Source organism: Chinchilla lanigera, unplaced genomic scaffold (genome assembly GCF_000276665.1).
Source record: "Chinchilla lanigera isolate Chin_1 unplaced genomic scaffold, ChiLan1.0 scaffold00054, whole genome shotgun sequence".
In the NCBI taxonomy this organism is placed as follows: Eukaryota; Metazoa; Chordata; class Mammalia; order Rodentia; family Chinchillidae; genus Chinchilla; species Chinchilla lanigera.
This window is the reverse complement of record NW_004955455.1, coordinates 6,902,936-6,930,860: the sequence shown is the minus strand read 5'-3', so window position 1 is coordinate 6,930,860 and position 27,925 is coordinate 6,902,936. Positions and strand designations below refer to the sequence as shown.

At 42.2% G+C, this 27,925-nt stretch overlaps 1 protein-coding gene and 2 gene segments (V, D, J or C); 1 reads left to right on the top strand and 2 right to left on the bottom strand.

Annotated features, from left to right (window-relative positions):
- The window catches only part of LOC102009145, a 718,028-nt gene that overhangs the window by 426,237 nt on the left and 263,866 nt on the right, over positions 1–27,925 (bottom strand).
- Positions 1–27,925, bottom strand: part of LOC102014012 — a 660,803-nt gene that overhangs the window by 422,681 nt on the left and 210,197 nt on the right.
- Prame (preferentially expressed antigen in melanoma) lies at positions 408–9,441 on the top strand. Of its 2 annotated transcripts, none has more exons than XM_005396356.1 (5): positions 408–503; positions 1,064–1,191; positions 5,361–5,680; positions 6,073–6,681; positions 8,585–9,441. In XM_005396356.1, the coding sequence occupies exons 3-5, from the start codon at positions 5,388–5,390 to the stop codon at positions 9,159–9,161; spliced, it is 1,479 nt and encodes a 492-aa protein (XP_005396413.1). In that variant the 5' UTR covers positions 408–503; positions 1,064–1,191; positions 5,361–5,387; the 3' UTR covers positions 9,162–9,441. The 2 variants fall into 2 exon arrangements, with proteins under 2 accessions (XP_005396413.1, XP_013375845.1); XM_013520391.1 differs by having other exon boundaries at positions 1,047–1,191.

Here is a 27,925-nt window from a genome sequence, read left to right as displayed (position 1 = left end):
CCTTGTCCTAACCCTCAAAGTGCATCCCCCGTGGCCCTCCTATCCCTACCCAATGTCCCCCTTCAACCTACTATCCCTGCCTACCTGCCTCCCTGTAACATCCAACTCCCTAAATAAATCCCCACTTCTCTCTCCCGACAGCCCTGTCTTGCGTCCACTTCCCTTCCCTGCACACGGCTCTTCAGAGGGAGTCAACGCGGGACACCGCTCCTCCCACCTCCCCCCTCCCCCTCTATTCCCACCCCCCTCTCCCCATCTCCAATCCCTTCCCTGTCTACTCCCTCGCCCCTCCCACTCCTTGGGAATGTTCTGGATTTCCGGCTTGACCCTACTGAATCTCGCGAGATCTCACATGAGACGAAAAGGGAAGCCAGGATTGGTTGATTTGTCAGTTTGTGAAGGGTGGGGGTGCCGTCTTGCGGCGTCAGCGTCTGCTCGTTCTATTCGGCGGCTGAGGGAGCGGACGGAGGGCACGTGGCAGGGCCTGTGGTGTGGAGGAAAACGTAAGTTAAAACTCTTCGTTTTCTGCATTTTCTCACAGGGGGACCTTGGCCTCGAAGCCACCAATCCCTTCCCTGGGTCGCTCTTTCTTGTTCGAAAGTGAGTTATCGCAATGTAGCGTTGAAAGGAAGGCCATAAGGGGTGAGGTGGACTCCAGCTAGTCCGGGCCACCGGATGCCGTTGTGAGAGTTTTGGACGTGACAAATAAGGGTGTTTGGGGTTCCTGTTTGTTCTTACTTGCTGGTGCATTTGAAATGGGACCCGCTGGAGGTGGGGAGCAGGGATAGGCGGTTCAGCCGGGATCCCAGAAGGCGCAAAGAGGCGGCAGAAATGTGGTGGTGGGATAGTAGCCCTTGTCCGTAGCTAAGGGATCAGTTGTGGCCAAGCTCAGTGTCGGTCGTTCAGATTGTCCAGGTTTCAGCAGAGGACAGACTGGTGTTGAGGTTTGGAGCGAGACTCCAGCGAGAAGGGTGGGATCTAGGGTTCATTTTCTCAGTGGTGTTTGCTGGGGCTATTGTTTCATAACTGCGTGTGTTAAAAAACAGTCCTCTTGCTTTCGGAGCATTTTGGTATTACTCTCAAACTTGCGGGGAGACTGGTGATTGACACAACAGGACATCTGGAAGAGAAATTGTTGGGGGACCAGAGGCTCTTCTGAGTTGGGTCAGCCTGCACAGAAGACGTCATCAGGTAAGATGGTCGCTTGAATCATCTTGGGTGACCAGAGAAGCCTGTCCTCTCTGTCCTTGTCACTGAGGAGTTAGAGCAAGTCAACATCTTGAGTCCTCTCCCAAGTAGTGCAGAAGCAGGAATAGCCTTTATTTTTTCAAGTCATTTTCCCAGAGAGCATTTGATCTGTCCTGCTGCTTTTTATAAGAAACAATGTCAGTGTGTTGGGGAGTTTATTCCCAAAGTCAGGGTTATATTGAAACCTTTCTTCAGGGTAATCGAACACCAAGCCTAGACCTGTATGGGTTGTCAAGAGAGGAGAGTGCATGACCTCAGGGAGGTTTAGTCTCACTTTCTGTGGGCGTGAACCACAGGATAAGAGTCACTCTTGGAAAGTGAACAACAAGGTTGTGCAACCTAGGCCTCAGGCCCATGGTCTGACTTGCATGTGGAGAAATGAGCTGGGACCCAAACGTCAAGAATGACCATGTACCTGGCAGGGTAGAACAGTGTACTCATACTGTAGCTATCAGTATGCTTGATTACTACCCTCAGTGTAACTGATGCCTCCAAAGCAACAGAGAGCCTGATGTTCAAAGCTCCAGACAATAAAGGTAGTTATCCCAGGGCTGACTGAACCTGAAACTTTGAAAGCATGGGGTAGAGTCCTGGCCTCAAATTTCTTTCCTTAGTATCTCACCTGAGCAGAAAGCAAGGAGGATCAACCAAGCAGAGTGCAGATCACAAGTTGCAGTAGTGATGGCTCAGGGCCTTCTCAGTTTCTGCCTCTGATGACAGAAGGGCCTCTGTGCACTTCTACTTCCCAGATACTGTAGGTGAACTTCCATAAGTGAGATAATTCCTTGTCTCTAGCAAGGGTGTGCAGGAAGGGGAAGTATTTCTTTGCAGGAGTCCCCTTGGAATGAGATAGAATCTCAGTATTATTTTAATTTGCATTTCTCTAATGGCTAGTGATACTGATCATTTCTTTATGTATTTATTGACCATTGTTACTTCTGTGAAGTGCCTATTCATTTTGCGTGCCCATTTTTTGGATTGAATGTTTTATTTTTTTAAGAGAGGTTTCTAATATTTTTGAGTTCTTTATATATTGTAAATATGAGTTCTCATGTCTGCGGAATCACTGGAAAAATTTTTTCTTCCATTCTACAGGTTATTTTTTTAACTCTGTTGGTTCTTTTGCTGTGCAAAAGCTTTTTAATTTGATATGATTCCATTTGTTGATATTTAGAGCTATTTCCTATGGAATTGGGTTTCTGCCCACAAAGTTTTTGCCTGCATCTATGATTTCAAGAATTTTTACTTATTTTGTCTTCTAACAAATTGTTTCTGTTTTAACATTTAGATATATTTTGATTTTAGTTTAGAACATGGTGGGAGATAGGGGTCTAGATTCAGTCTTCTCCATGTAGAAGCCAGTTTTCCCATAAAATGGATATGTTTCCTTTAGTGTATGTTTTTGACCCTTTTATCAAATATGAAATAGCTGAATGTGCCTGGAGTTGTTTGTGCATGCTGTATGCTTTGCCATTGATCCTCATGTGTATTTTTGTGTCAGTACCATGCTGTTTTTATAACTGTAGCTTTGTAATATAACTTGAAGTCCAGGATTGTGAGACCTCCTCCTTTGCTTTTGTTGCCTAGCATTGCTTTTGCTCTTCTGTGTCTCTTCTAGTTCCACGTGAATTTCAGGATTAATCCTTGTTGGTTTTTTTTTCTTTTTTTAAATTTTTTACTTTTTAGTAGTACATTTATTACACTAGTACAAGGTACTAATAATGTTTACATTCCTTGTGGAAATTGGTACATATATATAATGCATCTTAATTCCTTTAATAATGGTATGTACATGTACCAACTCCACACAAGGAGTGTAAACATCATATATGGCAAACATGTACTAATAAAAATTAAAATAAAAATACCCCAAAAAATCTGACTCTGGAGACAAAAAAAGGTCAGTAAATCCCTAGTAGATTTGTGTCTGCAGCCTTGACTTTCAAAGTCTGGAAGATCAACAAACCTCCAGTTCTCTTTGAATAGACATTTTATTTGGTGTGTTAGGGAACACAAATTGTACATGACATATGATACTTGGGGGATTTTTAATGTGGATTTTTTCCCACTTTGGGGGTGATACCACCCTCTTCATAAAGCTGACTTAAACATTTAGGTAATTTTTATGTGGCCAAGATTTTCCCCAGAAGTTACACTTTCAGTTGGTTTTTCTTTTTCTGTTTCATGAATGCATATGAATGTAATTTGATGTGTTGATTTTATAGAATGTTAGAAATCCAATCAGGATTCACTGGGTGGAGATCCAGTAATGTGGTAAGATTTTGCTTTTAGGAAGCTTTGAGCTATAAATGGTAGGCATGCCAGAAAGTCATGTTACAGCTGCTGAGGAGTCAAGGAGGGAGGTGGAGTCCTGGAGCATCTTAGTCAATGTTGTAATCCCCCCTGAGGTCTGGGCAAACAGCCTCCTGCGTGACACCTGGGCCTGGTGAAGCAGGAACTTCACCCAAGGTTTCTGGGCCAGGTAGCCTTTTGCCTTTACTTTCTCTACAAGAGAGCAGGGTTTTTTTTGCCCTTCAGTGCAATTTTGCCCTAATTTCAGACATTTTGAATTGTTTTGACTTAGGTGATTTTATAGACATTTAAAATAATTTGCTAAACATTTTATTTGAATGAAAGACATTTATTTGGATGAAAGACATCCATTATTGGAATTTTACTTGATGGTGTTTTACATGTGTGACCAGTAGTTTTTTTATACTATTTATGATTTGGTGACTTTATTAGATGTTCTTTAAGTAAAAGCTTGCAAAATAGTTTTCACAATTTTTTTTCTTTAATGAGAGAAAGAAGTGAAGGTTTACTCAAGGTATATAGGACACAACATGTAACTTTAGTTAGTTATAATGTACACTTGAAAATTGCTGGGAGAGTAGATTTTATGTGTACTGACCATAAATAAGTGTTTGGGGTAATGCATGTGTTAGTTTGAGTTGGCCGTTCTACAATGTTTACATGTTTTAAAACATGGTATACACCACAGATACATACTATATTTGTCAGTTTAGAAATACTCTGTTGAAGCCAGGCATAGTGGCACTTGGGAGGCTGAGGCAGGAGGATTACTATATGTTCAAAGCCAGCCTGAACTACAAAGTTAGACCCTGTTTCAAAAAACCAAAAAATACTTTTCTGAAAAATAAAAGTGGGGACTTATGAACTATTTGTTCCCCTGTACTGCATGATAGTGATACATAAAATAGTCCCAGAAAATGATAGTCTAGTCTTCACAGAGACACTCTAAAATGTACATCTTTCTTGAAAATTTTTAAATTCTATTCAGTAGTTACACTGTTTTTAAGTTTTCTTATTTAAAGTCTTCTCAACAAAATATTATGGCACCTACTGTCCATATGTTTCTTATTCTCATCTGGCTTATTATTTGTTGATGGAGGAGGAGACTGCTAGGTGATGCGGCATTCCCATTCCCATTGTCCTTGCCTAAACAGGTGAGCATCCTGAATCCAAAAATCTGAAATCCAAAGTGCTCCAAAATTTAAAACTTTTTTATAGCCAAGATGATACCACAAGTGGAAAATTCCACACCACGAAGCTTTGTTTCATGTACATAATTACTACAAATGCTATATAAAAAAATTACCTGAAAGCTATATTTATAAGGTGTATATTATAAAATAGATGAATTTTATGTTTAGACTTGGGTCCAATCCCTAGATAATCTCATTCTGTGTATCTAGATGTTTCAACATTTAAAAAAATCTGAAATCCCTAACACTCCTGGTCACAAGCATTTCAGATGTAGGATGTTCAGTGCATAATACCAAGCTTTTTTTTTAAAGGAGTAGAGTCAGCTTTCAGGCTCCTTAGTACTTACTTCCCAGGGGTCTAGAAGTAAATAGAACACTGGGTGGGTTTGGGAGGGGGCAAGTGGTCATCTTGTCACCTTCTTGACATTTGGCCAGATGCTTGTTCTGAGACAGCTTTGTGGCCACTGAATATAGAACAGAATTTGGGTAAATTGAGGACTTCCTTGCTTTCGTTAGAGCAGGGATGTTTTCACTGAAGGGTGGAGAAGATAGGTTTGCTCACACGTAGCCTGAGAAGAGTGCTTTGTTCCCTGCATGTTTCCTCAGGATTCCTTCTGGAAAATATTCATCAGGATGACTATGGTGGCCCCACCAAGACTCCTGGACCTGGCTGTGCAGAGCCTGCTGAGGGATGAGGCCTTGGCAATTGCTGCCCTGGAGGAGCTGCCCATAGAGCTCTTCCCGCCTCTGTTCATAGCGGCCTATACTCGGAGATGCAGCAAGACACTCAAAGCAATGGTGCAGGCCTGGCCCTTTGCTTGCCTCCCTTTGGGAGGCCTGATGACAGAACAGCAGCCTCAGCAGGAGGTCCTTGAAGCAGCACTCAGTGGGCTGGATGTGCTGCTTTCTGAAGAGGTTCGCCCCAGGTGAGGGTTATCCAGCAGTCTGGGGAGAGCCTTGGGGATGTGGGCAAGGCACAGTTGTGGTCAGGGTGTAGAGAGTCAAAGGGTAGGCTAGAGGCTTCTGTTGGTGCTAGTGAAGAAGCTCAGAATTCTAAGGGTCATTGCTGGTGTCACTCAGAGAATGGGCTTCTGGATGTGAAGGACTGATGAAGTCACACAGGTAACTGAAGGCACATGTTCCCACTCCCACGTAGGCACATGAAGATAGGAGGGCAGGGACAAGTAAGGATCCAAGTGGTAGAGGGAGAATCTGAGGCCTGGGGTTTGGAGTAACTGTTAAGGTCAGATGTTTGTTCCCTGCCTGATCCTGAGACTCCTGCTTTTAATTCTGAATTACTTACCTGTTTTCCCTACAGGCGGTGGAAAATGCAAGTATTGGATTTACGCAAGAATGCACATCAGGACTTCTGGACTATATGGTCTGGAACCAGGATAGGTGTGTGGTCCTTGACTGAATTAGAGGCCGCACAGCCCATGAAGAAGAAACAAAAAATGGGTGGTTTTGAGAGAGGAGCAAATCAGCCCTTTGCTCCTATGAAGGTGCTGTTAGACTTATGTCTCAAGCAAGGCAGGAATGATGACTTGCTCAGCTCCCTCATGAAGAAAGTCAGGCAAAAAAAAGATTCACTACACCTGTGCTGTAAGAAGCTGAAGATTTTTGCGATGCCCATCCAGAATATTAAGATGATCTTGAAAATGGTACAGCTGGACTCTGTCCAGGACTTGGAAGTGAATTGTACTTGGAAGCTGTCTACTTTCGGGAATTTTGCTCCCTACCTGGGCCAGATGGGTAATCTGCGCAGACTCCTCCTCTCCCACATCCTCACAAGTTCCTGTACTTACCTGGGGAAAGAAGAGCAGTATGTCAACCAGTTTACCTCTCAGTTCCTCAGTTTCCATCACCTTCAGGAGCTATATTTGGATTCCGTCTCCTTCCTCAAAGGCCGCCTGGACAAGGTACTCAGGTGAGCATTCGGTGAGGTTTCTCTGTAGACCACAGCAAACCTGCATTTCAGCAACAATAATGAGGATCTGCTATGTGCCAACCATAAGTAATGCAAGAGTAAAAAAAAGTCACTAGAAGTCAACACATTATTTTGTCCCAAGTATGCTGCCATTTAACTGCCCAAATAAAGGTTAGGGGTTGTCTTAGTTTGTTTTCAGTTGCTAATAATATAGTAGCACAGATTAGATCAGTTATTTTTTAAAAAAGAGGGGTTTTTTTGGCTCACAGTTCTGGTTTAGAGTTGAGGAGTAACATCTGGTGATCGCATTCTTCATAGTAGTGTCCCAAAGTGGCACAGGGTGTTAAGGCTAGAGACACTGAATGCTCAAGGACCCAGCCAAACAAGCTCTAACAGCAGACTGACTCTTGAGATAGATAGTCTCTATTATCATTAATCCACTCATGAAAGCAAAACCCTAATCATCTCTTTATTGTCCCCTTCTCCTGGTACTGGGGATGGGACCCGTGACCTTTGCACTGAACTATATTCCTAGATCTTTATTTTTGAGGTAAGGTCAGGCTAAGTTGCCTAGGCTAGGTTCAAATTTCTGGTCATCCTGCTTCAGCCTCCCAGAGTGTTGGGACTACAGGCATGCAACACTATGCCTGGCTAATCATCTCTTAAAGGTTGTACCTGATTTCACCTCTTAGTATCATAATGGAGATGAAATTGCAACATGAATTTTGGAAGGGACAAACCATAATCAAAATCATAATAAGATAGATGGTAGTAACAATGATTCTGAGGAACTCATGAGGAATTTGAGTCTGGGGTGGGGAGATGGGGTTTCGGAATTACATCTTGGGAAGTGATGTCTAGGTTAACTAAAACTATCTAAGGGAGGAGGGCATTGAAGAATGGAAAGTCCTATCAGACATTAGACTCCTGATAATCAGTTCTGCACTCAAAAGCTTTCTTAGCATGGGTCTCTCCCTGCAAACCTGTCTCACATTTCCTCTCTGTAAAGGGTTGTTTTGAACTCATAGGGGAGCCAGGGATATAGCTCAGTGGCACAGAGTCTGCCTGGCCAGTGAAAAGCCCTGAGTTCGATTCCCAGTGCCAAAAAATGAACTCATAGGGGATATGATTATGGAGATGAGAGAGGAGTGGGAATGAGGAATGGTAAGTGGTGCTAGGTAGTTCACTGATAATATAATCTTTTAAGTTGGCCGGTACACTGTTGCTTATCTTGGCTAAATGTTTTCCTTATGCATGTTTCCTGGTAGCCTCATTGAACACAGAGATACAGGTGACTGGAGCCCAGACAGGTAGCCAGAAGAAAGCCTGAGCTGGAAGCATTTTCCTTCTTGGGTCTCTTTTTCTAAAATTAAATTTTTCCCATTTTTATCACTTAAAAGCATTTTGTTTTGTTTTGTTTTTTTTTGAGACAGAGTCTCACTATGTAGAACAGGCTGGCCTTGAACTTGCTTTTTTAGCCCAGCCTGGCCTTGAACTCATGGTGATCCTCCTGCCTCAGCCTCCCATAAAAGTATCTCTGAAAAGTATCTCTTTTAATCGTATCTCTGAAACCAAAATTCAGTAATGTCTTTCCTTGCTTGAGACATGGGTCAAGCTCTTCTGAGCATGGCCTGTTACCATCTTTATTCATGTTTGCAGCATCTAAGAGTATATGTTCTTTGAGATTTCAACCACTTGACCTAGTTACACAGCTAAATAAGTAATGGAGAAAGGACTCCACCTACCCTTGAACTTACCTGAATGCCTCCTTTTCACTGGTGCACCCTGGGAATTGACCATAATCAGAAAGATTTTGGGTTTGTCCCGACCTCCACCCTCAAGGCCTGGGTCATCCTTACCCTTGCCACCATTCTCAAGCACTAATTTCCCTGTCTTTCTCTAGGTGCCTGAAGAGTTCCCTGGAGACACTCTCAATTACTAACTGCCTGCTTTCAGAGTCAGACTTGATGCATCTATCCCAGTGCCCCAACATGAGTCAGCTAAAGGACCTGAGCCTGAGTGGGGTCAGTCTGACCACTGTGAGTCCTGAGCCTCTCCGAGTTCTGCTAGAGAGAGCCTCCTCCACTCTTGAAGACCTGGACTTAGATGAGTGTGGGATCATGGACACCCACTTCATTGCTCTCCTGCCTGCCCTGAGCCAATGTTCCCAACTCACAACCTTCACCTTTTGTGGGAACTCCATTTCCATGGCTGTGCTACAGGAGCTTCTGCTGCACACCATCGGGCTGAGCAAGCTAAGCCACGTGCTGTATCCTGCTCCTTTGGAGAGTTATGCAGGCACCCAAGGCATCCTCCACCTGGGAAGACTTGCCGAACTGCATGGCAAGCTAAAGCAGATGCTGCATGATGCAGGGAGGCAAGCTGTGGTCTGGTTCAGTGCCAATCCCTGTCCTCACTGTGGTGACAAGACTTTGTATGACCCAGAACCCATCCTTTGCCCCTGTTACCTGCCTTTTTAGCTGAGTGCACATATTCATACCTTTATTCTGGGAAAATGGACACTAAAGCTCAGAATGTAAGTGCATCTAAGAACAGAGAAGCCTTAGTTTCAGATGACTTCTGAGGATAAGTGGGAAAAGGAAAGTTGTTATGGTTGGGGGTCAGATGCTGATTTGGGAAGATACGTCCTGTAGAGTTAGAAATACAAATTTGAATTTCTGGAGAGGGGTTTGGGGCTTGGGAGGTACGTGTGGAAGTTATCTTTGTGTGGATAGTTGTAAAGACATAACCAGAAATAAAAGGAGCTTTAGTTTAAATTGTTTTATTTATTCTGTGATATATAAATGACTTTCCCTAGTTTAGACCTCAGGAGTGTCTGATTACTGATTTAATGATGAGGGAGTGAATGTCAATGTTTCACAAAGTTCTACCCCAGGATCTTATGGCACCATGTTATCATTTCCTTTCATTTGGTTTTCTCTGAGGCATTGGTTGTCTCCTTGCTTATTTCTATGAATGTATAGAGAGCCCTCCTGGTCCTCCTCTTGGTCCAGGAAGTTTATACCTATAATTCCATAGATAAATTATTGGAATCCTGTCAAGTTAATTCCAACCTACTGTTCCTAGTGGAACCCATGGTATAAATAAAGACAATAATACATCCAGAATGGTAGGGAATCAAGGGGTTCTGAGTCCGGCTAAGATGATGGTTAACAAGAACAAAAGCCCTTGACCCTGGACCAAACCCAGAATTTATTCGTTTGTGAAAAAGGGAGTGGCTTGAGGATGAGTGACTGGGGGGTGGGGTGGGGGTATGTGAGTGCTGTGAGCTGGGATAGGTAGGAGGCCTGAAATCACCTACAAATGCAGAGAGAAGGATATGCAGAAAGAGTCATCTGCATAACACAATTGAGATAGTATCCAGTGTTTTGTGGTCAGTGTTTCAGGTCTCATGTGTAATCTTTCAAGCCTTGGGAACTCATAGCCTCTTATCTCAAGGCTTGATCCCAGCTGCTGACAGTGGCACATTGGCTCTTAATCCTGCTGTCTCCTCCTGGCTCACACAAGGAAACAGCAAGGGGTTGGGGAAAACTGCCTGTTATCTTTACTTCAAAGACTACACATGAGCACCTCAGCTGGGCCAGTATGCATTGCTTTAGGCCAGTTGAAAGGATGAGAAAGGTCCTAGCCAGCTCTGCACATATTAATACATGGAAATGGGGTTGGGTTCAGCCAAAATGGAGACAATTACTCTTCCTGGAAGAATCACCCAGGTGGTCCTCCACATGGATATTTAATGAGTCAGTGCGTAGAAATTTCATCCTCAGGACCTGACTCACATTAAGCATCTAAATAACAGCACTAAAGAGCACCTAGTAAAGGTTTCCTTAAAGGGTTCATCACTGCTAACCCACCTAAGACCCTGTACCCACTCTTCCCTGTTCCCTGCATCCACTAAGCCTCAGTCCCTGGCCTTCATCTGTGTCAGTGTAGGGCTTTACTGTGCACAAGTCAGGCACCCCGGACTGGAAGATGATGTCACCCTACAGAGGAGCAGGAGTCTCTTGACTTCGCTGGGTCTCACCCATCCCTGTCATGTTGCCCGATTCAGTCCCTGCTTGAATTTAGTGACTGAATAACATCTAAATTTAGGATCAGGGATGTTGTTCACTGGTAGAGCACTTGCTTAGCACATGAGACCATGGCTTCAGTTCCCATTATCCCAAAAAATTAAATTCATTTTAGCAAAACACTTCGATCATATGTAATACTGTGTCACACACTTAGGTGGTCCTATCAGTGAGACAATGACTTTTTTTTCAAACAATGACTTTGCCATATGATCCATGCTAAGGAGGTAATGAGCCATCTCAGATCCAGTGAGATGCCTTGGATTCTGGGGTGCAATAATGAGAAATACATGCCAGGTCCTAGGGACTACTTTTCGAGGTAAAAGAAGATGAATGTGAAACGGAGCTAGGTTGGTGCCACTCTGTAAGACAATCCATTCTGTACTAAAGATGTCATATTGTGGGGTTGGATTCCATGGTTGTTGAACAGTTGGCCTGACTGCTTAGGGAATAGAATACTGCCTACCTTCCAGCCACTACCCGCACAAAGACTCCATCCTGAGCCTAGGATGTTACACCTTCCTGCTGGTATAACCTCCCACAGCCTTCCAGTGATGCACCTGAAGGAAGGCTACACAGTAAGATCCAGGGACAGTGCTGTAGCTCTCTATTTCCCTGAGTATGAACAAGTCCAGTCCTGCTTTGGAGGCCTCTTGGTGCTAGCCACTCATGTTTATGCTGCTGCCACTGGTGGTAATAACAGTGACAACACAGTTGGCAGTTTCCTATCTTGACACACGCAGCATCTGGGTCCTTCTTGAGTCCCTCCCCACAGTAATCCTTTTTTTCTTGCACCCCCTTCTAGCTTCCAATCCTAAACCCCATAAATAACAGCCCATCAGTTTATGGAGCATATTGTCATTCTCAGAGAAAAGAATATGCAGATACTCTTATACCCACTGAATGCTTGAAAAATACGGTGAAGAAGAGTGCTTCAGCCAGGCATGATGGTCCATGCCTGTAATTCCAGCACCTGGAAAGCTGAAGCAAGAGAATTGCAATTTCAAGTCCTGCCTGAAGTCTCTGTTGCAAAACAATTATAAAGAAGGACTGGAGATGTAGCTCAGTGGAAAGGCCGTGGGTTTAATCCCCAGTACTACACAAAAAGGAAGGAATAGGGGAAAGACGAAGGGATAAGGGAGAGAAAATGTCTTTATTTTGCCTGAGATATGCCCTCTCCCAGCATCACTTGACAAAGACCCAAATTACAGGGTATATTCCCCACAAAAGGAAACTGCCACCTTTAGGATTTGAGGGAAGTGTACCCAATGGGCAAATTCTCCAGGGAAGAAGCACAAAGGAAAGGCACTGTTGTAGGTTCATTAGCTGAAGAATAGAGAAGATTAATATACACCCCCCATGGTCATTATGAAGATCAGTGGGTTATGCAAAGTACAGATACATACTTTTTATAGGATGCCCAGATATGGATTGGTCAACATAATTATTTGCTGCCTGATGCAAAGAAAGGAAGAAAAATAAACATTGTATGCTTTTGTTTATTTTAATTGCTGTAAGAAAATAGCACAGAGAGAGTCATTTAGAAGTTCATTTTTCAAAGTACGGAAGGCTGGGAAGCTCCAAGATCAAAGTATCAGCTTAGATATCTAGTGAGGGCTTATCTCTGCTTCCCAGATGGCATCTTGTTGCTGCATCTTCTGAAGAGGATGAACGCTGTGTCCTCATATGCTGGAAGGGGAGAAGGGATGGAAGGGACTGGTCCTTCAATTTCTTTGATACAAGCACTGATCATATTCATGAACTTGGAATACTCATGACTTCATCACCTCTTAAACTATTATTATATCTGATATTAGCTGTCAACAAACCAATTTCAGGAGGACACATGCATTAGATCTTGCTTCTAAAACAGAATGCCCTCAATATGAGATGAGCTACAGATAAACTGGAAACTTTGGACTTCATTAAGCCTTGCCCACACATGCCTGCCTTGGAGGCCTCATTCAAGAATGAATCTGGCAACATTCTTTATGCAAATTTAGTCTTTTTTTTTTTGAGACAGGGTCTTGCTATGCAGTTCAGGCTGGACTTGAGCTCACTTTGTAGCTCAGGCTGGTCTTGAACTCGTAATGATCCTCCTGTCTCAGCCTCCTGAGTGCTGGCATTACAGAGGCCACCATGCCCGGCTGTCATGCAATTCCTATTGCCTGACAAATCTTACTGTTCACTGAGTGAAAGCCTATGCTATGCAGTTGGTTTCATATCAAGTTGGTAGGTAATAACTCGAAGCATACCTATGAGTCATGGTGGGAAAGTGTTCTAGTTCTCTCATTTGTATGATAACAAGAATGTAAAGGTTTATTAACCATTTCATATGTGCCCTATCCTGTGCTAAGTGTCAAAGGTACCTGGGACATAAAATAACATAGTAACTCTCACCCCCAGTACTTGAGAAGATATAAGGGCTTCAGGAATAGATCATAATGAAGATGGGCCATAAAGTATGATTGTGAGCCTTCATAGACTCCCCCCCTGCCACATGAGGTTACTCCACACATACTTGTATTTCCTGCAACCTTCCTATGGTAATGGCAAGAAATACAATTTATGCAACAGGGACCAGGAAATTAGAAAGCCGCCTAAGTATACAGCTTGTTGATTTAGTCCATTTGTGTTGCTGTAACAAAATGCCTGAAAATGGATAATTTATGAAGAAAAGAAATTTATTTCTCACAGCTCTGGAAGCTAGGAATTCCAAAATCATGGAAGCAGCATACTTAGGGTCAAGTGAAGGCTGATTTTTGCTTCTAAGATGGTGCCTTCTTCACACTGTGTCTTCATGTGATGGAAGGGAATGGAAGGCAAAAAAGACTAACATCATGGGAAACCTCTTTTGCATTTCTCTATTTGTGAGAACAGACCCCTTGTAGCCTAATCACCTGCTAAAGGCCTCACTCCTTTTCTTTTTTGAACCAGAAATCAAACTCAGGACCTTGTGCTTGTCAGGCATGCACTTGTGCTGCTGAGCTATATCCCTGGCCCAGGCCTCACCTCTTAATACTATCACATTGGGTTTTAAATTCCACCATGAATTTTGGAAGGAAACATTCAGACCATAGCACTACCCTGTTGTAGAACTTTTATGGTGAAATAATGATTACCATTTTAAGGTAAATCCATTTAATTCCAAGAGCACATCTGATAAATATTATTTCTGCCTTGTTGATAAGAACAAGACTAAGGGAACAAATATATGGGGCTCTTATCAGGCAACCTGGGCCATTTAGATTGAATATTGTTCCTCTGAGTGACCACCATACTAAGTACTATCCAGGATACCAAGTCACCAAGCTATTGCACTATTCAGTCCTTTGAATTTTGAGTGTCCCCCTTGGACAATAATGATCCTGATTGAACAGTAATGGTTTATAGTTCACTCTTTTATTGTTGTTGGTGTTGTTACTCTTTGAGACAGGGTCTCACTATGCAGCTCAGGCTGGCCTTGAACTCACTATCTAGCCCAACTGGCCTCAAGCAGCAATCCTCCTGCCTCAGCCTCCCAAGTGCTGGGATTACAGGTGTGTGCCACCATGCCTGGCGTACAGTTCACTCTGCAGCTGCATTCAACACTAGAAAGTATTTTTTCTTATTTACTGCAACATTGATTTGGTATAGAATGTATTGAATCATGCACTGTTAGTTTTCTAAGAATGAAGAAATTCAAGCCAAAGAAGCTGACTCCTTGGAGGAAACTGAGCTCCTATTGATCAGCCAGATGCACAGGAATTCACCCTTATTAAGAAAACTTGGTTTCTTCACTTCTAATAATGATAAAGAGGTGTTTAGATATTTAAGTGAGGGGCTGGGGTACAGCTCAGTGGAAGAGCACCTACCTGGTAAGCACAAGGTCTTGGGTTTGATTCCCAGTTCAAAAAAAAAAAAAAAAAAAAGAATAAAAAGAAAAATTTTTAAGTGAAAAATTAGATTATATTAGTCAGATTTTTGTTACTCTGACCAAATACCTGACACACACAGTTTAAAAGAGAAAATGTTTTTTGGCTCACTGTTTTAGAAGTTTTCATTCATGGTTAAATGGCTCTCTTGTTTTAGGCCTATGGTAAGGCAGAAACAGCATGGCAGAAGGGCAGGATGGAGGAATACTCTTCTCCTGGTGGCAGTCTAGGAGCAGAGATGGAGAATAAGAGAGCCAGAGAGTAAGGACCGGGGACCAGATAGAGTCCCCAGGATCACTCCCCCATCCCACCTGGGCACCACAGACATGTGCTTCATTGATTTCCTAGGTGCCTCTCATGCCAAGCAAGTTAGCAACCAAGATTATAAAATGCTGGGCAATGATGTTATGGCTCCCCCCAAATTTAGATGGTGAAATCTTGGATCCAAGTAACCTTAGACTTTGACTTTCTACATAAGCCTAGAGGTGATTATGGTAAAATGAAGTCAAACGGGTGGGCACTAATCTGACATAGCCAGTGTTCTTATAAGAAGAGGAAATTAGAACACAGACATGCATAGAAGAAAGATTCTATGTGAACATAGCCGGAAGATTGCTATCTGAAAACTAAATTGGCTTAAAAAAGAGAATTTCTTTTCTCAAAAGAAACCAATCATACCAATGCCTTGATTTGGACTTATAATCTTTAGATTTGTGGGAATATAAATTTATATTTATATTGTATTATATATTATATTTATATTGTAATATAAATGTATATTATATTTAATAAATTTTATAAATATATTTAACAAATTTCATTAAAACTTTTATAAATATTATAATATATTGTATTACATTTATATTGTTTAAGGCACCCAGTCCGTAATATTTTGTTATAACAGTCCTTGAAAACTAATGCATGTTGTTTACTGGTATCATTCAGATCATTAACAAAAACTCTGGTGGGCACAGTTATCTTTGATAGCTAGCTTAACATCGTTGGGGGGCAGGCATAGAATTTGTGGGTGTGGTGGTGTATACCTGTAATCTCAGCACTCTGGAAGGGTGAGGCAAGAGGATCACAAATCCAAGCTCAGCCTGGATGGTTTAACAAGACTCTGTCTCAAAACAAAAATAAAAGGTCTGGGATGTATATAGCTCAGTTTAAAGGCCCTGGATTCAATCCTCAGTAAAACATACATACACACACACACACACACACACACACACACACACACATACACACACACATGAATTTAATACACTCAATTTGTTTTCTATAACAAAGCACCGATGTAGTGGTAGTAATAATGATTGAGTACTATATTAGTTATCTATTACTACATAACAAATTATCCCAAAACTTAAAAGGCTTCTTTTTTTTGTACTGGGAATAGAACTCAGGACCTTGTGCTTGCCAGGCAGGCACTGTGCCACTGAGCTATATCCCCAGCCTTAAAGGCTTAAAACAACAATAAATTATTATTTCACAGTTTTAGGCTTGGTGAAGTGACTGTAACTCAGAATCTGAATGAGTTTACACTCAAAATTGATTATTCATCCAAACACTTGGTGAGGGTTGGGGGATCCCTTTCCAAGATGGTCTTTTTATTTGGTTGTTGGTAAAAGGCTCAGTCCCTTAATGCTGTTGATAGAAGGCCTCAATTCTCATCATGTAACCTTCACCTAGGGTCACTTGAGTTTTTCGGCTGGCTGGTTTCCATCAGAGCAGACCACAGGAAAGCAGAATGTCTTGTATGATCTAGTCTTGGAAATCACACACCATCATTGTACAATATCCTGCTAATGTGTGAATTCCAGGAGGCAGGACACATTGGGGCGGTGGAGCACAAAATCTTTTGCATGCACTATTTAATTTATCATTCATAACAATCCCAGGAAGTAGTTATCATTTATCTCTGCACCTCAGATCTTGTAATATCTGGCAAATAGTGGGCACTTGAGATTTTCTTTTGAACAGAAAAGCACCTGAGAGATTAAGAACTAGATTCAAATCCTTGATGCTATTTATGTGTGTGACTTTAGGTGAGTTTCTTAACATGTCTGTATTTTTTAAACATGGGCCACTATAGTTAGTTATCTAAGCATATCCTAGCAACTAGCATGGTCCTCATTTTTTCTATCCCAGTTTTACATTTAAGGAAGGGGATCACTTCCTTTCTGATTTCTCACTCTAGGTTCTCAGCAGAGGTGAGCATATGAGTAGGAAGAAATCAAGAGCTCTCACAGTAAGAGAGGAAGAGGAAAAGTTTGTGAGAACAATGCAAAAACCATGCTCTCCCCTATTAATAGAGGAAGGGACATAGGCTGACCTCCTTTATTAGTCACTTCAGGCATGTATGTGTCTCCCAGAGTCACCCCAGCAAGTTGGGTCCACTTTTCAAATAATCTGGTCTTCATGGGAGGATACAGCAGATATGATTTCTTCCTGGGTACAACATTCTTAGACTGTGAGGGACTGTCACACCCAGTCTTGTTGCTGGATAATCAGCCTGACTTTCTTGCACCCTCACCATCACAGGCCTGGATCCAAGACACAACACTGAGGTCAAGAAGCATCTACCTAACCATAGTGTATGGCTCTGTTGACCATGGGACACCTGGGGTAGGTAAGAAGGAAACATTTCCTGATCTGCTAACTAGTAGTATTCCTATCTTTGGGGCTGGGTATTTAGCTCAGTGGCACAGAGCCTGCCTGGCAAGTGCGAGATCGTGAGTTCAATTCCCCGTACCGGAAAAAAAAAAAAAAAAAAAAAAAAATACAACATTTCTTGGCTAGTGCAAGGTGGATCTATGACTAACCAACTTTTGGCTTTGCTGAAATCAGGCTAGACACTTCACTCTCTGGTTTCAAGGAGCCCATGTGCTTAAAACTTGTATTGTGAAGGCTCCTGGAGTTGGGAACATATAAGGAATAATGTATGACCACTTTCTAGCCCTCCCTCTTATTCCTTTACTGGCTATAGACCCAAAATTATTTCCATAAAGTTGTTTTCTTTCAACCCAATCACAGAAAGTGTCTTGTTTTTCACTATGGAAACTACCTTAGGTAAGTAACATCCTCTCCTTACCCCCAAGTAGACCTGCTCAGCATCTGCACACCAGTCTGGCCTATGCCCTCCCTCAGGTAAATGTTTTTGTATGCCAGGCAATTAGCTTTCAGGCTATTCTAACATAGGATGACAGTTTATTATTTTTCCCTTTCTTTAGCTGTAATACAGAGATTGAACACATTTTTTCCTCACCTCAAGGTGAGGAAAATTAATCTTTCTCTGTCCTTCATGTTTGTTATGGTTTGTGTCTGTATGTACCCCCAAAGCATGCAGTTGTGGGGTGGGCTTCTAGAGCTTTTGATTGATTCATAGTCCAATACTGGGATTATGGGTGTGAGTGCTACACCCGCTCTGGGGTGGGTAGTCTGCATATAATATAAGAGAGGGAAAGAGGTTGTTCTTTGCCGCTCCTCCCTTTTTGACTCTTGCTGCTTTTGCTGTCTTGTGCCTCCTTGGAGTGTTGCCCCTGTGCCCTGTCACCCTGCCTTGGAGCCAACTGATTATAGACTGAAACCTCCAGAAACTGTAAGATAAGTAAACCTTTCCTTCCCTAACTTTGGACATTGGGTATTTTTTCTCAGCAATGAGAGAAGAATAACTAAGACAAGGTTCTACTGTTTATGTTTAGGAGAGTGTCTTAGTTACTTTTCTCTTGTTGCTGGGACAAAGTACCTAATGCTCTAAAATTAAGGAAGGAAAGTTTTATTCAGCTCATAGTGTGTGGAGGCTTCAGTCCATACTTGGCTGGCTCCAAGGCTGGGTGGCACATGGCACAGATCAACCATTCATGGCAGTGGAAGAAAGCAAAAGCAGTGAGAGCAAAAGGGAGGAGTGCTGGCAAGCAGCCTCTTTCTCTCCCTTACATAGGCAAACTATCTGGGAAAAGTAACCAAGACAAGCACATGGATATTTCAATCATTTGGAGACAGAAAATCTTCCAAAAGTGCCCATACCTAAGTTATAGTTCTCTCCCTTGTTCATTGAAGTTCCCCAGGGTGGGTATAGCACTCAAACCCATGAATCAGCCATAAACCAAAGCATAACAAAGAGAAATCAAGGGAATTGGGGCAGAAAGAAAACTGGGGTGGGGAGGTCCCCACAAGAAATAATCTCTAGAAAATAATTCAAAAGGGAAGAAAGTGCTTTCCTAGAAAATCAGGGTGCATGGGTATAATAGAAATCCCCCAAGGGCATTTGTTTGTGGTCACAAGTTACCTAACAGTTATCACTTGCACACATTCTACCTATCCCAGATATGAACCCTCTCCATTGATTCCCACTTTGGAGATTGTATACAATAGTTTGCTTGGGCTGCCATTACATAATACTAAGATAGGGTAGCTTAAACAGTAGAAATTCATTTTGTCACTAATATGGAGGCTAAAAGTCCAAGCCCAAGGTGTTTGTAGGTCTAGTTTTTCCTGATTCCTCTCTGCTTTGGCTTGAAGACAGTCTTTTATTTATGTATTTGCACTCCTGTATCCTTATGTGTAAAAAGTTTCCTATGCTTATAAGGGGGGCAGTTATATTGGATGGAGTGACTTCATTTTAACTGAATCTCTCCTTAAAGGTCTTATCACAGAACATGGTTACATTCTGAACTACTGGGGATTAGGATTTAACATGGGAATTTTCAGGAGCAGAGAGTGATGGTAAGAGCTTTATCACACAGAGCACACCTGATAAACGTTGAACAGGGGCTGAAAATGTAAGAAGCAGTGGGTCCCAATCCTAGAGACACTGATTTCATTGGGCTAGGGCCAATGAAGAAAAGGCCCTATCCTGGCCAGGACACAAAATTTCACTTGTCCTTATTACTCAAGGTTTGGTTAATGGCCAAGTGGCCTGGGTGTCCCCTGAGAGGTTGTTGGTAATTCATACTACTACTGAACTAGAACTAACATTTTCCCAGGATTCACAGGTGATTCCTTAAATTAGTTGAAACTTAAGCATGATTCTGGTGATTCAAAAGTGGTGCAGTAGTCAAGTTTGAATCCAGATTTCTGGTGTTTGCTTACCCATCTCAACCTCTCTCAAAAGAGCAGGACTTCCAGAAGGCTCTGCAAAGGAGGGAAGGAGGCTTAGAAACTGATAAATGGACTCCCAGTTTGAGCTTCCTGCCTTAGTTATATTTGTTCCAAAGCAGTTATTAAGTGTGGGTGTGAAATAAATGAATTAAAAACAAGTTAGTAACCCTTAATCCACCCTTAGGCTTCCCTTGAAGTAATGGGCACTGCTACAGTTTGTGTCTGCATGTCTCCCCAAATCTTCATGCAGTCATGGGGTGGGTTTCTATTCTAGACTTTTGATTGATCCATAGTCCAATGCTGGGATTATGGGTGTGAGTGCTACACCCACCCTGGGGTGGATAGTTTGCCTACAGTGTAAGGGAGGGAAAGAGGCTGCTTGTCGCCACTCCTCCCTTTTGCTCTTGTTGCTTTGCTGTTTTCTGCCACCATGAATGGTTGCCCTCTGCCATGTGCCACCCTGCCTTGGAGCCAGCTGAGTATGGACTGAAACATTCACAGACTATGAGCTAAATAAACCTCTCCTTTCTTAATTCTGGGTGTCAAGTATTTTGTCTCAGCAATGAGAGAAAAGTAACCAAGACAAGCACATGGATATTTCAATCATTTGGAGACAGAAAATCTTCCAAAAGTGCCCATACCTAAGAATCAGATGGGGCAAAAATTGAACCAAAAGTTATAGTTCTCTCCCTTGTTCATTGAAGTTCCCCAGGGTAACACAAAGTCCTGTAATCAGTAACTGTTCCAGGTGGTACTAAGTTTGGACAATCTTTAGAAACATGACTTTAACCTGTAATACTCAAATTTTCCCTAAGTTTGCAGGGTCAGGGATCTGTAGGTAAGAAAAAAATAAATAAAATAAGGGCCTTACTAGGTCTTCTAGTTAATCCTGACTAAAAGGAGTTAAAAACAAACTTTCCTAGAGGGATTGTCCTAGGAAGTAGGTCAAGGACAGAGATAGAAAAAGAGAGAAAAACCAGATAAAGAAGACACCAACTGGCCCTGGGACTTGCACCAAGAGACCAGAACAAGAGCTGACAGGCAGGACACAGAAAGCCAAGTACACAAAAAATGGGCCACCCCCACCTCCAATAAAATATAGGAAAAGTGCACAAGGGGGGCACCAACTTTCAGGCAGTATGCACTCACACCATTACACTAACACACATATATAAATGTTATATATTTATACAAATATGTAAATGTCCACAGTCATTATATTATTCACTCTAGGGTGATTATAGAGTACAGTAGATATCCACATATTCCCTTACACTAAGCTAACCATGAATAAGGTACTCCCTTGCAAACTAGCTGCCACCCCAAAGGTAGGGCCTTAAGAAGTAGGTCGAAGACAGGTAAACAGACAGAAAGAAGCTGAATGTAGACCACTGGAAGAAATGACGTTAGACAGAGATGCCCAGAAGCTAATCCAGTTATGTGAAGTTTGTTGGGGGAGGATCTCTGACATGTCTATAAAAGCAACAGAGAGCAAAGGGTCCTCCATCTTTCTGGAGCCCCCCACCTTGACGGTTTATCAGGGTAGCTATCTTCTCCTTTCCTCTCCCTTCTTTTTCCTCTTTATAAATAAAGTGTCTCCCTTCTGTCAAACTTTGTCTCTCTAATTTTTTTATTGTGGCTGAGTTTACAATCCTGGTGGGCTGCTTGGACAGCAGAGCAGTGGTGCTTGTCCCCCAGATACAACATTTTTGGTTCCCTGACCAGGAGCCAGATGTGACAAGTTTTTTTTTTTATTATTATTTTGTTTTGTTTTGACTTTGCTTTTGCATGTTTGTTTTGTTTTTGTTTTTTTGAGATGGAGTCTCCTTATGTAGTTCAGGCTGGCCTTGTCCCCCAGATACAACATTTTTGGTTCCCTGACCAGGAGCCAGATGTGACAAGTTTTTTTTTTTATTATTATTATTTTGTTTTGTTTTGGCTTTGCTTTTGCATGTTTGTTTTGTTTTTGTTTTTTGAGATGGAGTCTCCTTATGTAGTTCAGGCTGGCCTTGAATGCACAAGGATCCTCCTGCCTCAGCCTCCTGAGTGCTGGGATTATAGTCATGTGCCACTGAGATAGAAGATTAGCGTGTGACAAAACTGGCTAGCATGGTAGGTGTGACCTGTTAATTACAAGATCCTGAGATACTGTACATGCCCAGAACAGCTCCCAAAGCCCTGCACATGGACTTCTTATGAGAATTTGAGCATTTTTTCAACAGAGTGGATCAGGCCTGATGTCAGCCTGGGATGTGGGATCCTGGCACCACCTCTCAGAAATCATATATAGACATTCTTGGGGGTTTCCTTGAGATCTGGACAGCATTAAAGAATACAGACACCAAGCAGAGCTTGCTATCATGGCTTTCTTCATAATAGCCTGCCCTATGTCCTCCAGGGTGTGCTTTTATCTTGCTTCTTCCTGTTTTACTCAGCCCAGGCTTGCTCTGCAGAGCCAGTTTCTCCCTCACTACTTTATTTTCACTTTTTCAAATAAATTTTGCCACTGCTTTTTGCTCATTTCCTTTCATTCTTTGAGACAAAAAACCTAAAATTCAATTTCACAAGGAGAGGTGAGCAACCCCAAACCTGGTAATTGTGGTGAACACATAAAACAAATGAAAATTGCTGGGCTACTGGGTGGAGGAAAAATGTCAGTTTGACCCAAGAAAGAAAAACTACGCTTGATTGTTAGTTTAGTTTGAAAACTATGCTTGATTGTTAGTTTAGTTTGAAAACAATGTATGCTTTTGAGAACGTTCTGAACTTTGCAACACCTGCTTGCTGGAACCAATAGGTTCTGCTTTTTTGCCCTTGCAAAAAATCTTTTCACCTGTGCCAACCAGGATGTGGTTTTCAAGCTTAAAAGCTCAAACTTTCTTCGGTTCGGGGCTGCTCAGCATCTCCCTGCGTGAAGAACAGACTGACAGCCGCCAGCCCAGCTAATAAAGGCTCTTAAAATTCCAATTTGGATTCTGGTCTTGGTTCTTTATTCAGGGCAACCCATTACAGTAATGTTGAATTGTTGAGCCACTTTTAGAAGGAGCTACCCAATAATACCATCACACCTTGCTCCTAATTTTTTTTTTTTTTGAGACAAAGTATCATTATGTAGCTCAGGCTAGCCTTGAACTCACTATATAGCCCAGGCTGGTCTCAAACTTGTGGCAATCCACCTACCTCAGCCTCCTGAGTGCTGAGATTGCAGGAGTGCTGTCATGCTCAGCTTCTAAAGTTTACTTTCAATGGAAATATTTTGTAGGAAAGTGGAATGTTTACTCACTATCATTATATTAAATGTGAAAAGGAAAATGTTAATGGTCAATAGCTTCATTGAGCTGGATGTGTTGGTGCGTGCCCGCAATGTCAACAATGAAGAGGGCTGCCATGTAGTCAAGGCCAGCTGAGGCTACATATTGACCTGTTTCACAATTCAAAAAAAGTAACTTCACTCTTAGTCATCTGGAATAAAAGTGAGATGAGACAGGAGATTAGGCCATGACAAAGCTGGCTGGGGAAATATGTGTGATCTCTTAATTACAAAATCCCAGGACATATTCTGATGGAGATCACTATAAAGCAACCCTGAGCAAGACTTAAATTAAGCAATTGGCTTTTTATGTTTACTTGTGAATCTGCCCAAAGCCTAGACCGCTTGTCTGGAAGTGAGCAACAGACTCAGTAAGTGAGCCTCTGTGAGCCACTAATCCCTATGACAACCTGCAATGGTGGATGAAGCTGGAAAGTCTCAAAGGATAAGACAAGATCACAGCCAAGGACACCTGGATCCGAGCTCAACTAGATAAAGGCAATAGCCTCAGGCATCTCACTCCTGGGTGGATTAATTTAATCCTTATTAAGAATTAATTTAATGCCTTACTTGGAGAAGTCCTTGAGTAATTCCACCCTTCTTGAGTATTCCCCTCCCTTCTTCTGATAGCCAGATAAATATGGGCCACCCAGAGAAGGTCTTAGTCTTCACCCTGAGAGAATCTTGAATTCTGTGAGAGGGCTTTGATCCTCCTGGAGCCCTGAAATCATTCCATTTGCCTCTTTTTATTTAGCCTTCACTGTACACTCATTGGGGAGATTGTGGACCTGATCAGCCCACAATAACTAAGGGATATTATTAACCCCAAAACATTCTTAGTTACTTTTTTCTTATTGCTGAGACAAAATACCTGATGCCCAAAATTAAGGAAAGAAAGCTTTTCTTAGCTCACAGTTTGTGGAGGTTTCAGTCCATAATCAGCTTGCTGCAAGGCAAGATAGCATACTAAGGGGCAACAGTTCAAGGTGGCAGAAGACAACAAAAGCAAGATGAGCAAAAGTGGAGAAGAGCAAGCCTCTTTTCCTCTCTTATATTGTAAGCAGACTACCACCCACTAGGATGGGTACAGCACTCACACCATCTCTGTGCCCTCCTCTTGCACAGGATGAGAATGTTTACAAAGTGAGGACTCTGACCCCTTGCTGAGTCCCTTAGTTAAACTTCTAAATTACTCAAATTGATACAATGTATCAACCATAACAATCCACCCCTTGTCAATTTAGCAGCCAGATGCATTTCTTTAAACCAGTTTCCAGATACAAAGATATGCTTATTCTTATGTTGTTGTTGTTGGTTTTTTTTTTTTGCCTTTTGAGACAGGGTCTCACCATGAAGGTCAGGCTGGTCCTGAACTCACTTTGTAGCCCAGGCTGGCCTCAGACTTGCAATGATCCTCCTGCCTCAGCCTCCTGAGTGGTGGGATTACAGGTGTGCACCACCACACCTGGCTAATGTTTATTCTTATGATTTCACAATTTGAACATTATAACACAGGTTGAACAATCCTTAAGAACCAGTATTAAATCTATCAACATTATATTACATTAGAACCATAACATTCTTCCCCTGGCCCCCCAAAGACTCATGCACATCCCTTTATGCAAAAAGAATTTAGTCCATCTTTAAGAGTTGCCACAGTCCTAACAGTTTCAGTATTGTTAAAAAAGCCCAAGTCCCAAGTCTCCTCTGAGATGTAAGCAAAACTTTTAGCTGTGAGCCTTGTACAAATGAAAAGTTAACATTTTCAACATTCAGTGGCTCAAGATAAACATTTTCATTTCAAAAGTTACAAACAGGGGGATACAAAGGATTGGAACCAAAGCAAGTCCAAAATCCAGCAGAGCAAACATTAAGTCCTGTAGTTCCATGTCCAGCATTTGAAACAATTTGTGGCAAATTGTGAACTCCAAAAGGCTAGTGTGACTCCTAAGGCACTTCTGGTAGTTACAGTTCCCATGGCTTCTCTCTTAGGCCCACTTTGCTCCCTCCTTGCAGCTTTCCTTAGATGATTCATGTTCCTAGCCTTTCCAAACTTCTGCAGTTTCCACTGCACTTTCAGCCTTCACCCTCACAGCTTCACATATTGCCCTCTCAGGGGCACACTGCCTGGCCTCCCAGGCCTTCTGAAATAGAGGTGGAAGCCTTCTTAATTCTATAACTCCTGCATTCTGCATGTGTCTAAACAGACATGGACAATGCCAATGTCTGCTGCTAGTTGGAGCAGTAGCCAGGTTTTCCTTTCTCTTGGCTGTAGGAGTTGAGTGCCTAGATCACTGGGCACTCTGAATCCAATTCTAAGGAACAAATTCTCTATACTGCCACCATTCTGAGACATGGCATTCTGCAGCTTTCTCCTCACAGCAAAGTCTTTCATTTTTGTGGTTTTGAGGCTGCAAAGGGTGGAGACTTGCTGTTCCTTGTGATGCCCTCAGGCTATCTTTTACATTCTCCTGTTCCTTCTCAGTAATCAAGATCTTCTCTGCTCTATCTTTGCAGTCCTCAGCTTTACTAGAGCTTCCCTTCTGGCCAACTCACATTTTAAATAATTCTGCTGGGCTCTGTGCTCTTGGTTCACCACATAAATCTGGCTAAAAGCCCCCAACAGCAGCCATGCCATGACCTCAACATTCTACTGCCTTGAAATTTCTTCTGCCAGATTAATTAGTCCACTGTCCTTAATCTAAGTTTCAGGCAAAATCTCTGGACATGAGTAAAATGCAGACAAACTTTCTGTCAAGCTGTAATGCACATTACCTGGAGTTCAGCAGCCAATGTAGTTCTTCTTCCCAGAAGAATCCTCCTGAGCCAGGGCTTTATCAGCAGGATTGCTATCAACCTTCTGGTCTTCTGAACTCTGAGCAGAATCTCCCATACAGAACAGCATAAGGTGTTCCAGCACTACTCTTTCAGGCAACATCTCTGAACCTTTCCAAACTCTTCCCACAAGCCATTCCTAAAGGCTCTTGAGCATAATCACAGCAATGACCCCATTTCTCTGGTACCAAATTCTGTCTTGGTTACTTTTCTGTCATTGCTGAGACAAAATACCTGATGCCCAAAATTAAGGAAGAAAAGGTTTATTCATCTCACAGTTTGTGGAGGTTTCAGTCCATAATCAGCTGGCTCCAAGGCAAGGAAGCATAGTAAGGGGCAACAGTTCACAATGGCAGAAGACAGCAAAAGCAACAACAGCAAAAAGAGGGGGAGAACAAGTCTCTTCCTCCCTTATATTGTAAGCAGGCTACCCCCACGGGGGCTGTAGCACTCATACTATCTGTGTGCCTTCCTCTTACACAGAATGAAGATGTTCACAAAGTGAGGACCCTAAACCCCTGCTGAATTGCTTAGTTAAACTTCTAAACTTCTCAAGTTGACACAATGTATCCACCATAACACCTGCATACAGCAATTCCCAAAGCCTTGCATGTGGACTTCTGGAGGGAACTTGAGCAGGTTTTCCATAGGATGGCCTAGGCCTGATGTCACCCTGAGGAGTGGATAACACAAAAAGCCCACATTGAGTTTTTGCCACTATATTCTGTCTTGCATAGTGGCCCACCCTCATGCTACAAAGTGTACTTCTGTATGGACGGGGGCCCTGTAGGTTGGGAGGAGATATTATGAAGTCCTCATTGAGAAAGCAGTTTTGGCCTCTCCAGCTAGAATTGAGCAAATAGCAAGACAAAGGCAAAGAAGCCAGGCCTGGGAAGTTCCCAGATAGTGTGATTAACATAAGAATCACATACTTCCTCTTTACCTAATCCTTAAACCTAAACTACCTTTCCATAAGGCCATCACCCATAATCTTACCCTCTAACAAAGGACAGGAAAAGTCATGGCCAGAAGAAATTGGAAACAGCACAAATGCCCATCAACCAATGACTGGATAAAGAAGATGTGGGGTTTTTTTATATACAATGGAATACTATTTTGTCATAAAGAAGGACAAGCTTTAGAGATTTCTAGCTAAATGGATGCACTTTGAGACTATACTCTTAAGTGCAATAAATTGGACACACATGTGTAAATACTGCATTGCTTCTCTGGTGTGAGAAACTGAAAGTGTAAATAAGGACCAAAAATGTGTAATAGATATGGTGAATTAGGAAGAAAATGTTCAAATGTGAAGGGGAGCAAAGGTGAGGCACAGGGGGAAAGAAAGGGACAAGAAATAGAAAGAAAATAGAAGGAAAAATGGAAACAAAGCTTTTGTAAATAAGGAGGGAGAGACAGGTTGAAGGAAGGAGAGGGAAGGGGGATGGGGGAAAAAAGAAGCAAGATATACCATGTACAGGTACAAATTCCTGATAATGACTATTATCATTATATATATCTAAAATGTACCAATAAAGTAAATTTTTTAAAAAAAAGAAAAGCAGGGGCTGGGGATTTAGCTCAGCAGCACAGCACCTGCCTGGCAAGTGCGAGGTCGTGAGTTTGATTCCTGGTACTGGAAAAAAAACAGAAAAAAAAAAAAAAATCCAACATTAGGATGAAAGACAAGCTAGGGAGCCAGTCAGATTCCAGGAGCCTACCTGGGACAAAGATCTCAATAAAAGGAGCTGCAGACAAGATATCCACAAGTATTTCCCTTTCGAATACTTCCTACTCATCCAGAGTGGCTGTCTGCCATCTCACTTTTCCCTTTCTCCCACCTTTGAATAAATCATATATATATATAAAATAAAGTCATTCCCTGGATAATCCATTAATCCATTAGCCATTAGCCATGGTTCCAAGGCTACATTAATCAATTCAGTAAGGCAGAACCCTCATGATCACCACCTAAAGCTCATCTTTTCAAA